Raw genomic sequence first — 12,406 nt, forward strand, 5'->3', positions numbered from 1 at the left:
AAACGCTTTGCTCTGCCACCCAACCTTCTGGGACTCCAAGCACACATGGAGGACTGTTGTAGTTGCTCAAGCAACTTTCACCTGAAACGGATCCTAACAGTGGTCCAAGTATTGCACAAATATGGGCTTGGAGGGTGGCAATGCATCACACTTAAAATGCACATTGAGAAAATCACGCTGATCATCCTGTAGGAGGACAACCAGGCACCTCAGACCCCTCGGTCATGGCTGGCACTGCATGTAACTCTAAAGCACAGGAAGGTTGGCCTTGCCACTGCCTGTAATCATGAAATGGGGACCTTGTTTATGCACTAGAAGAAACTAGGGATGGCAATCTCTCAGTCTAAGAACCTCTCAGAGGGTGAGTATTATGCATTCATCTAGCACTTAGATCACCTGTGAAATGCAGCACTGCTCCTGGTACATAGATGGAACCCAGGAAGTAGACATTATTGTTTGTATAGCTTACCCATTTCTCCTCTCTAACACCACGCCTTCGCAACTTAGTGGAAGGCACAGGCTCACTCCATAAACCCAGCACTCACATATAACACACATACAATTGCACATCATCTCTGCCATAAGAATGAAGCTATGTTTAACAACAATGTAAACTGTAGCTTCCAACATAACTCTCTATATCCTTAAACACAATCCTCCCCTTTAGTCCATAGTATACATATGCTGCTCCCATACACACTCCATTTAGACATGGGTGACTAGCAGAGTTTTAGCCACCCTCGCATAACTTTCATGGCTGAGATGTAAACACACATAATAGCACCTACCAAATTTTCCCAAACCTTTGGACTCAGGTCCCTCCAAGGGCGTTCAACCAAAAGGGCATTGGGACCATAACTATGGTGAAAGTGGCTATAAGAAGTGGCCAAATGAATGAATAAATGAATTATAGGTTCTTTGGAAAAAATCTAGTCTAAAATATTATGTTTTCACCTGGAGGAATGGGTCGAAAAAATTAGATATCCTCTCTCCCGCACAGATGGCTTTAGGAAAGCAGTTGAACAACTGATCAAACTTTTAGATTGTATCTTATACAACAGAAATATGTTAAGTTGCAAGAACAAACATTGTTTTTGGCTTTTGTCGACCTCCAAACAGTGCTTGATACAGTCCCGAGAAACCAACTGTGGGCAAAGTTGAATAGATTTTAGGTTCTGACTAAGCTTTGTAATTCAATAAAGTCCTTATAGTCTAACAATTTTGCACGTGTACGCTGGGGACCCAATGGCGAAATCACTGATCCAGTTTTCATCAAGAAGGGTGTAAAACAAGGATGTGTGTTGGCCCCCTTATTGTTTTTAATATATATTAATGAATCTGCATTAACACTCAATTTTACAGTTATAGATGCCCCAAGATTATGTTGTCGCAAAGAGTTCTTCTTGCAAAGAATGCAAGGAGCCTTTAGCATCAGCGTACAACATTTGCAAGGGTTAACAAGGAAAATGTTCTAAGCATCAATATAGAAAAAAACTAAAGTCATGACCTGCTACCCAGCTGCTGGAGCGCTTCGTGCCCAACTCACATTTGACTTAAATGACTTTGTACTAGAACATGTAGATTCCTTCGATTATCCAGACCTCACATTCTCTATTAATGTGAAATGGACGGCACAGTTAGATTAGTTTGGCCTAATGTCATCTAGGCACGGTGTTGCGGTAAAAGACTTTTCAGTCCGCTTTGGAGGATTAATGCTCTCCTTTGCCATACAGTTTTATAAAGCTCAAGCTATTCCAGCTATCACCTTTGGAATAGAGCTTTGGGGTTATACACTATGTCCATCTGCGCAGATAGCCGAGAACACACTTCTTAAACGTCTCTTGAGGCTTTCAAACAGTGCATCTTCAGCTGCAGTTGCTTTCGAGCGAGGGCATACAGGGATGCAATATGACACAATGTTAAAACAACTAACATGTTGTCTTAAAATCTAGAACCGTGATATCCAATTAGCCTACAGGGAAGGCCTGATTGATGTATTTCCCTGGAATGGTGGTAATTGCCGGGGTTGGTGCAAATATGTAAAATCTGTGCTTCAAAATTTTGGATTAGGTGATTTATGATTGGACCCAACAAGATTTGCTTCATGATGCAAAATGTATTAAATATTTATTTTATAGACTAGTTGCTGAAATGCAGAATGGATAACTCTCTCTCACAGCGCCTGTCGCATAGCTATATTTTACTTAAATCTTGTAAGAGAGCACTGTCCAAAAATTCCTTCTTGTGTGGGAAATGTCGAGGATGAGCTGCATTTCTTCTTCGACTGCCCCCTGTGTACTGTCGATAGAGGAAGATGGCTAAAATCAATAATGAATCATTTTGGATTTAGATACAGAATGTAGGCACTGCTCTTATCTGAAATCTTGTACATTTCCTTTGATGTTTGATGGTACCATATTTTTTACCAAAGCCATGCATAAGTTGGAAAGGTTTGTGAATGTGTGCCTACATATCTAACAATAAAGGTATCTATAGGGTCTGGAACTAAAGTAGGATATGGCCTTTGAATGAATTGCACTGTTCTGTATTGCACTTTATTTGGATAGCTTTCACGGTCTTAATGATGTAAGTAAGTCTTTGTGAGATGTTTGTAGTTGATTATCCCTTCTTTTTAACTTTGCCTATTGTGATTTTATGATTTATGCTTTTATGGCATTTTGCCAAAAATATAGTATTTGTATGATGATGATGATTACTACAAGGAATAGAAAACATGTGTCCCATGGCACTGCTTCTTGTACTACTGGCCTCAACATATCCATGGAGTTGTGTTACTCCCTATTTTTCTTTTTTGGGAGTAGTTGCTTATTTTTAGGGAGTAAACGTAGCTGGTACACCCCTTATCTGTAGGGATTCCTGTGAGCATTTCTGTCTCTTGATGACAAAACTGAAACTTCATTTCTAGACCTATTATCCACTTTTATTTTTCTTCTTATCTACAGATGAAAGTTACAGAAGAAGATCTCTGGATCAGAACATATGGCCGACTCTATCAGAAGCTGTGCTCCTCCACAGGAGATATTCCCATTGGGATATACAGAACGGAAACACACAAGCTCACTACATCCGAGGTTTTGTTTGTTTAGTTTTTCTGAGTCAGCCTCTGCATGCCAGAGTAAATTACACTGCACGTAATTTGAATAAATGCAATTTTATAACTAAAGGATTTTCCTCAGTAATTGTTGACCTCTTCAATGAAAGTCAGCCGATTTTGGCAAGAAAACCTATATGGCCACATGCAAACATGCCATAGATGTCATGAAAAAGTACAATTTGCAAAAAATAATACTTTCTAGGTGTGTACATCTTCATAATAAAATTTGTTTGCCTGGTTAGACAGCATAGACATATCCCCCAACAACTTGAAAAATAAGGCCAACCAAGCTTGAGATATTAATTGTTGAGAACTCAAAAATGTATCTATAATTCAGACCAACAAAGTGTGACGGGACAAAAACAACGTACACACACTTGCGTACCAGAACTGGCTATAAAACATAGTTACATTTATCAAAAATAAATAGCTATGAAACTACACACATACACAAGCAGAAACACTGAAAAAGCCTGCAGTTATACAGACACATGAATTCAAAAGCACTGGCATTCCGGAAATGTCTGATGATAGATAAATGATCTATAGATTCTTGTTTTTGAAGTATTTCTACCCACTTGTTGTGTTGGGTTAAAATATTAGTTTGGATGCAGTGTGGCCTGCAAATCAGTGACAATCATGCCTTAATGTGTAAAGATTTAATGGATGCACCATTTTACCAAATTAAAATACATTTTAATTACTACATTATTGCAGGTTAATTTATACCGTGTCAAGATGGCCACATTGTAAGTAGGCTTCCAACAGGAGCTACGGGCTGAAGTTAAACAGGACCTAGCCATTTGACAAAGGTTAATTTTTTTAATTTTTAGGACTGCTTCCTAATCAAACACTGTGTCTGATCAAGCGTTGTGTGAGGCGTGAACCGCGTTGCTATGTTTGCTGGGTAGCTTCCAGTCTGCAGGTTATTCAATGCCACAATAAAGAAAACAGCATTTGTATTCAATTTAATCTTGTGTGGACACCGATTTGTTTAGTGTAGCGGAAAGAAAGAGTGCTGCCTCTGCTCCTTTGGGCACTTCTCTATGTCTTCATGTTGTTGGCGGTTGGCGGACCGTCAGAGGTAAGAACACCAAAATAAAGAAGTGGGGCGCGCTGTGTTTTTCGCCATGCCTTGTGGACCTTTTTGTTTATAACCGATGCAGCCCGGAGCACCAGAAAACTGTTTAATGCAAAGCAGAGAAGTCCAGGAATATGTGACAAACATACCCTGCATGGTGCTGGTAGGACCTGCATCGGGGGATGTAAATCGCATTTCCGAGCCTGGGGGTAAGTGTCTTTTACATTCTGTTCGTGAATAACCATATGCTACGTGTTTCTGGATGGGCTTCTCTTCACTCTCTGCTCCTTGCTCATATCTGAAATGAATGAATCAGCTCTGCCCCAATAACAAATACAATTACTATATATTTTCTGCTGTTCCACCCACTGGTGTGTGTGAGGTACTGAAGTTTCAATAATTAGTGAAACATGCAGGCAACTAGAGAGGCAGCTCGAGCTCTTTCTTTATTTGATGAAGACCAAGTATCATTTCATGTAGAAACCTCAAAAGCGAAGGACGGCAGATACAGAATGAAACAGAAATTACATTGCTCAAGCAATTGGAGAAATTACAAAGACTAGAAATTTCAAAATGGTGGGAGGAGTGCTCACTGCAAGACTATCTGGATGTGGGGTGGCTCCCACGGGGATTACGAATCCAGCTATACTCCAAGAATGGGGTGAAGCTACCAATGACTGTCAGCCAGGTTTTTGACAACACTGGTGAAATATGCTAAATCAGACCGTGTGATCATCTTGCAGAAAATAGAAGATGTGCAAAATAAATGGTCTAACATACGGAATACAGAAGGAGGGAAAAAACTGCGTGCCAACATTGATTTAAATCTAACTGCTTACGAAGAACATATTAAACAATGCAAAAAGCGGCGGGTATATACATTTCCAAAAAAAATGATATTTTAAGAGAACTGCTTATAGAGGAACCTGATATGAATACCCCCTAGAGTTAAACACCATCTTCCTCATTGGCAGAATCGGATGCTGTGACTAGTGATACAGAACCCTCAGTTACACGCCTGCATTTTTTTACAGAAGATGCAGCTTCTTTTCAAAGAAGGAAAGGCATCGAACAGGGGAAGAGACGATGGAAAAGGAAAAGGACGTGGGAAAAAACCATGACAAGGAGGGGCAGCAGGGTAAGCAGGGGCATACAGGTTATTAACCGAGTGGGCAAGAGAGGCAGAAGGATAGCAGTAATTTATCCCCATCTTGAGGCCCTAGAATGGCCTGATGAGTCCCAGATGGGACAGATGACCAATGTGCTGTCCCCTAGGCAGTCAGTGAAAGTCATATTGGGCTATAGACTCCCTGGACCGGTGGGGATATTTCTGGAGAAATTAGATATTCCTCTGATGCTGGGCGGAAGCAGATATGATGAACTCCTATGTGTAGGATACTGAAACATCTGGCTGGAAAGCAGTATACATTCTGACTCCAAAGAACTGTTTGACTTATTGGGGAGTCATGGGTTAGCAATACTGTCAACCACGCCATCGCATGTCAAAGGGTATTGCCTGGATTTGGTGTCAACCAGGGGGAAGTGTGCAGTATTTTATGAGACCGTCCCTATTCTCTGGTCTGATCACCACGCTCAAATGTTTGGATTAGTTGTAGAAGGAAAGCAGACAGGAGAGGATTCTGCTAGACCTCCCACCCTGACTCGTAAAGCAAGTGATCTAGCTAAAATCCCAGGTAAAGAATTACAGATGAGATTGGCAAGTATTGACAATATTTTTCCAAGCGAGGAATACTTCAATGTGGGCACTTTGATATTCGAAGAAATCCGCTCCAACTATGCTCCCCTGAGACCAAATAGCAGTAGGGTTTTCGAAGCCCTGGTTTAGGCTTTCATTGGTTTCTCTGCGTAAGCAGATGCGACAAACCAATAAGTTATGGAGGAAAAGTAAGTTGGTAGTCGATTCCAATAAGGCGAAGATGGCACTAAAGACCTATAACGTAGCCATTTTCGAGTCTAAAAGGGATTCCCTTCATGGTGAGATCGAGCAGGCTGGGATCCAGTCAAGGGAAGTGTATTCAGTGGTTTCCAAATTCTGTAAACCAAATTGCAATCCTGCATCTCTCGTTTTCTCCCAGGCACAGGCCAACACCATTAACATCTTTTTTGAGGAAAAGATTGTAGCAATGCAGAAGAGTAGTGAGACATCGATGGGTGGGGTGGGATCTTCCAACCCAAAGGTAGATATTGTAGTAGCAGTGAATTGGGGGGGGGGCTGAGGAGAGTGTTAGGTTTCAACCTGTGACAGAGAAACTGATATATTCCCTCATATTAAAACTCAAGTCAACTAATAGACCTGCATGTGTGGTGCTTGCTAGGCGGTTAGCCCTAAATATCACACCCTTCATGACTACCTTTGTGAACAAATCTCTGACACAGGGCCGGGTTCCTGTTGCAAAAAAACTTGGACCCAGCTGTTTTAAAAAACTACCTGGCCAGCTAAAGTGTTGGAGAAAGTGGTCACCTGCCGATTTCAAACCTTTGTGGAAAAAGAGGGATTGCTGGATGAACTCCAATTGGGATTTCGGCCAAAGCATGGGACCAAGACTGCTCTGCTGGCAATGCATGATGATCTGTTGGAGGTCGCGGATGGTGGTTGATCAACACTTTTGTTGATGCTGGACCTCTCTGCGGCCTTCAACACAGTTGATCAAGGAGTCATGATGGATCGTTTTAGGAGAGTGGGTAAGGTCTCTGAACAGGCTATGGAGTGGTTTAGATCTTTCTTAGCAGATAGATCCCAGTGGGTATAATTCCAGGGTTATACCTCCAAATCTATTGTCATGAGATGTGGGGTCCACCAAGGATTGTCACTGTCCCTACTGATTTTCAATCTCTACAAGCTCCCAGTGTTAAATATAGTGAGGTGTCATGGTTTGAGTTTTCACTCATATGCCAATGACACTCAAATCTATATTGAGACTAAGAATATGGAGGACGCCTTCATTAGAGTTAATCAGTGTCTGTCTGACATCGATAGATGGATGGCCAACAACCAGCTGCAGCTCAATGCAGCAAAAACCAAGATTATTCTGCTCCATCCCAAACAGCGAGTTTTGAATACCAAGGAATCTTTTACCCCTCACATCCTTGGCGAGAAGTTACAATTCGCCTCAAAAATCAAGAACTTGGGCTGTGTTTGGCAGGGGAATCTCAGAAGTGAAGCCCAGGTTGGGGCCAAGGTCAAGGCAGTGTACTACTTGTTGCAGATACTTAGGAATGTATTACCATTCCTACCGGCAGAAGATCACGTGGCTGTTGTGCGGGCTATGACAAACACCCACCTGGACTACTGTAACAGTTTGATGGTGGGTATACCGGGCAAGTAAATATACAGACTACAGAAGGCACACAATGCCGCATTGAGGCTGGTGGGCCGGTTGGGTAAAAAGGAGCAGGTCGCCCCTGTCCGCAGAACTCTACACTGGCTGGCGGTTGAGGATCTAATCAAATTTTAGGTGGCCTGTGTGATACCCCAGGGCACATCTAGGGTGAATTCCAGCCTGAAACGCACCGAGGATGCAGAGGTGGAAGCGGGGGAAGGAGACGCCGGTGCAGCCGAAGGTGAACCAAGATGGCCGCCGGAGCACTGGGCACGCTTTGAGTGGGGACCGGAGCATCCACACACCCTGCGGTGGTTGCCAACTTGCATCGGAGACAGAGCTCCGGAGAACTGGTGGGGGCCGGGAGCGGAGACAAGGCCCCGTGGGACCCTGACTGGAGGAATCGGTGTGCCAGGCTCTGAGCCACCCCACCCGGACGTGGAGAGACGGGTGCAGCCAGCTGGTCGCCGCTGCGGAGACCCGTACACAGCGGAGGCAGCCCTGCCGGCGAGTGCCTGCAGCAGAGGTCCCCCATCATCTGGAGCCGTCTGAAGGGGGAGAGGTCTCCCATTTCTTCCCTGTCCTCAGTGGTACAGACACTGGGCCACCTAAAAGGGGACGTGGAGGCACACCAACGCACTAAAGCTGACTGAGCCCGATGCACCCCAGGGGCAAAACAGTAAAATCTCCAGCACCCTGTGGCCACGCCAGCACAGCCGCTAACACAAGCTCACCGCCCGGCTCCACCACCGCCTAACGGTCTGCGACAGGGAATCGCCGTTCGGTTTGCGCCCTCTTCCCCCCACCCGCCTCGGTCGAGGGGGGCAACATATACCCAGACAAGGTGCGGGCTGTGTTTATCAACCTGTGTAGTACCCTTGTGTGGCGGGACCGTAATCTGGACACAGGAAGACACCCAAGGGGCCTAGCAACGGACATGGGGAAAGACAAAACTAGACAGCTCACCATGCAAAACAGAATCGACCAGTACACGATTCCTCGATCGCAACCCCCTGATTCTCAACCGTTGCCGTCGGTAGATGAGGACTCTGCATCCAGACTCTCCTTAAGAGACGTCATGGCAGCTATGTCAGACTCCCGCACATCAATGGAGCAGAAGATGGACGGAATCAGCCTGGATGTGTCCCTCCTACGACACGATTTGGAGAAATTGTCAGCACGAACGGGTGAGGTGGAACAGCGTATTTCCAACACGGAGGACGGGTTGCACGTGGTGCAACAACAGCTTCAAGGAGTCTCCGCCAAACTTAAAACTCTGGAAGCCAGAGTCGAAGAAGGGGAGGGCAGGTCCAGGCGCAATAACATTCGAATTCTAGGTATTCCCGAGAAGGCTGAAGGCCCCTGTATGGAGCTTTCCTTGGAGCAGTGGCTGATGGACCTGTTCAACCAGCAATCCTTTTCCAAATTCTTTTCTATTGAGAGGGCACACCGAATGCCCACTGGTAGACCAGTGCCTGGTGCTCCTCCGCGAATGGTGATAGCAAGACTATTGATCTATCGGGATCGAGACACGCTGCTGCACCTTGCACGAACCAAAGGCACGATCACCTTTAATGGCTCCAAGATAGCCTTCTTCCCAGACTACACGCGGGAGGTCCAGAAGGCAAGGCAATCCTTTGAAAAACTTAAAAGACAGTTGGAAGCGATGGGAGTCAAATATGGCCTGCTCTTCCCGGCTCAGCTGAAAATCTATCATAAGGGCACAACGGTCCACTTCAACCACCCAAAGGAGGCCTGGCGATGGGCATAGCAGCATATTGAGGGCACCTTGAACCAACAGGGACAGAAATCCCAGACCACCAGCGGCCCACCCTCTGGAGCTGGACCAGCCACCCTCACCGAACCAACTGGCGGAAGCTGGGGACTGACTCTGACTGGTTCCCCGTGGGGGGGTCTGATTCCACAAGCGGGTGTAGGACCGAATTGATACTACAGACTATGCTGGGTGGTGCCACAAAGCTGTTGTAAGTCGTTTACGTCATTAATAATGTGGCTAGAGGTGGCGTACCTCCATCTCACCTGGGAAAAGGCTACGGGCCCCCCCAACTTCTTTAGTTTTAATTTGAACAAGGGTTCGCAAGGTTGACACCCTACTTTTTTTGAGTGTCAGCGATGTTGGGGCTACAGGTACTTCGTGTTGGGGTGGAGTATGGGGAGGGGGAGTGAAGGGAAAGTTATAATGAGTTTTTTATTACCTTGGGAGCAACAGGCCATTGCAAGCTCCAAGGTCTGTTGAGGTTCATGGTAAAACACGGCTACAGATGGTCCAGACAGTACAATATTCATTATTCCAGGCACGCACCGCAATACATCACCATTAACGGGGATACCCCCCTCGTGAAACACCCGCCCAACCCTTTATCCCGATTTTTGTATGGCATCCATACAACCCCAGTCGATCCCGACTGAACGCCCCAAGTCTTTCAAGGTGCTCACCTGGAATGTAAATGGGATGGGCTCTGCGATTAAAAGGCGCTTGATTAAGCAAATACTCAGTAGACACTCACCGGACGTGGCCCTGCTATCCGAAACACACCTAGCGGGTTCAAAGTGTGCTCATTTCCAATGCATAAACTACAGGGCTGCCTTCCATGCGGAATACACAATGGGATCCAGGGGTACTCTCATTCTTATACACAAACGCATCCCTTTTGCTCTCCAAAGCCTGGACCAAGACCCTCGGGCTGTTATGTGTTGATCCTGGGAACACTTTGGAATGAGAGGGTCGCTTTTGCTTCAATATACTCCCCACCCGGACTGGGGCAGGAGCTACTGGAGGAATTGACTACCCTCATAGGTAAACACCAACCTGACAGGATGTTTCTGGGGGGAGACTTTAATGATGACATGTGCAATGCCACTGACCGTACACATCTCAGACAACGCAACCCGGACACCCCTATGAAGTTGTTTAACGTTGCGTCCGCCTTGGGTTTGGGTGATGTATGGCGAGAGTTACACCCGGGCACCAAGGGGTACTCCTTCCACTCTGGAGCCCACGGCTCCCTCTCCAGGATTGACTATCTCTTTGTCCCACACACAGTTCTCTACAGAGCACGGGCGGCCAATTTCCTTCCCCGGGGCATCTCAGACCACTCACCCCTACTTGTGGATATTCGCACACAGGGCGCGTCCCCCCCTAGAACATGGAGACTAAACAATTACTATCTGGGTTTTCCCGAGCTCGTTGACCACCTTACGGAAGTCTCCACCGAGTACTTTGAAATTAATGATAAAGGAGAACAGGACTCGGTGGTGATCTGGGAGGCCTATAAAACAGTCTTGCGGGACGCTTTAATCTCCTGGGTGGCGAACAGGGGGCGAGAGAGACTCCAAGACATAGCGAAAGCAGAGGGCGAACTGACCCAACGCGAGAACGAACACATCCTTGGCCCATCCCCACAGACCCAGCTCTCCCTTAAACGAGCCACCGAGTGGCTCCGAAACCTCTTATTAGACAATGCTAAACATGCCCATTGGGACTCTGGAGCCAGAATCTATGAACATGGGGACAAAGCCGGCAGAATGCTAGCTTGGCTGTAGAAAGGGATGAGGGACAACGCTGCGTTCACGAGATTGTCACCTCACGGGGTGAAAGGTGCACATCGGACGCAGAGATAGCCGAGGCCTTTGCCCAATTCTATGAAACACTTTATCGAGCGCCGACCTCGCGGCTGGACCCAACCCTCCTAAATGACATACTATTCCCAACTCTCTCAGTACAGCAAAGGGCGAGTCTGGACTCTGCCCTCTCGGAGACTGAGGTGGCCGAAGCACTAGGCCAACTGCAGACCGGGAAAACACCAGGCCCGAATGGGTTCCCAGTTGAAACCTGGCAGAAGCTGGGGGGGGGGGGGCAACATTACATCTTCCCTCCATAAAATGTTCTTGACTGCCCGGGAACAGGGCACCCTCCCGCAGGACCTCTGTAAGGCCACCATCGTGGTCATCCCTAAATCTGATACGCCCCAGGAGCAGTGTGCCTCCTATAGGCCAATCTCGCTAATCAAAGGCTAAGGTCCTCGCCAAGCTCCTAGCCAACAGGTTACAACCGGTAGCTGATGCCCTAATACACCCGGATCAATGTGGCTTTATGCCACATAAATCGACCCGAATGAATCTGCGTCAACTTCATTTGGCGCTAGAGAGGGCTCCCACCATTAACAACCCGCTTGCTCTTCTAGCAATCGACTTTGAGAAGGCTTTCGATTCGGTCCAAAGGGATGTCCTCTGGGAGATCATGGAATGCATGGGCTTCAGGGAGGGGTTCCTGGGATGGGTGAAGCTGCTGTACACAAATATCCGGGTGAAGGTCAAGGTGAATGGGTGGACCTCTCGCTCTTTCCGATTGGGCAGGGGTACACGGCAGGGATGCCCCCTCTCCCCCCTTCTCTTTGCTCTCGCGCTAGAGCCATTGGCCATATGGCTTCGCCAGAGCACATCCTGGATGGGATTCAGGTGGCCAGAGGGACACGAAGACCGGATATCCCAATACGCGGACGACCTCCTGATATACCTGGGAGAGCCCGTCTGAACCTGCCCCATAGTGACTCAGATGCTTGTCCAATACGGGGAATTTAGCAGTCTAAGGATCAATTGGAAGAAATCTGCTTTCTTCCCGGTGAAAGGAGGGGGTCAGCCCGACCCATCTGATTGCCCATACCACATAGATCAGCTTGGCTTCCGATACCTTGGGATCTGGATAACAACAGATCTTACCAGTTATAGCATGCATAATCTCAAACCAATCATGGCCCGATTCTCTAATGATGTACAACATTGGAAGCTTCTCCCCTGACCCTCATGGGTAGAGCCGCCCTTTTTAAAATGTTAGCTCTGCCGCGATTC

The 12,406-nt window shown here is 46.5% G+C and overlaps 1 protein-coding gene across 1 annotated transcript in view; it reads left to right on the top strand.

Moving 5' to 3' along the window:
* KCNT2 (potassium sodium-activated channel subfamily T member 2) overlaps nucleotides 1-12,406 on the top strand; it is a 2,640,974-nt gene that overhangs the window by 2,574,288 nt on the left and 54,280 nt on the right. Inside the window, exon 26 of the mRNA XM_069641505.1 lies at nucleotides 2,964-3,092. Within this exon, the coding sequence (XP_069497606.1) occupies nucleotides 2,964-3,092 (129 nt within the window). The remainder of the gene's footprint in view (nucleotides 1-2,963; nucleotides 3,093-12,406) is intronic.

This window comes from Ambystoma mexicanum, chromosome 1q (assembly GCF_040938575.1).
Source record: "Ambystoma mexicanum isolate Mex_15411 chromosome 1q, UKY_AmexF1_1, whole genome shotgun sequence".
Taxonomy (NCBI): Eukaryota; Metazoa; Chordata; class Amphibia; order Caudata; family Ambystomatidae; genus Ambystoma; species Ambystoma mexicanum.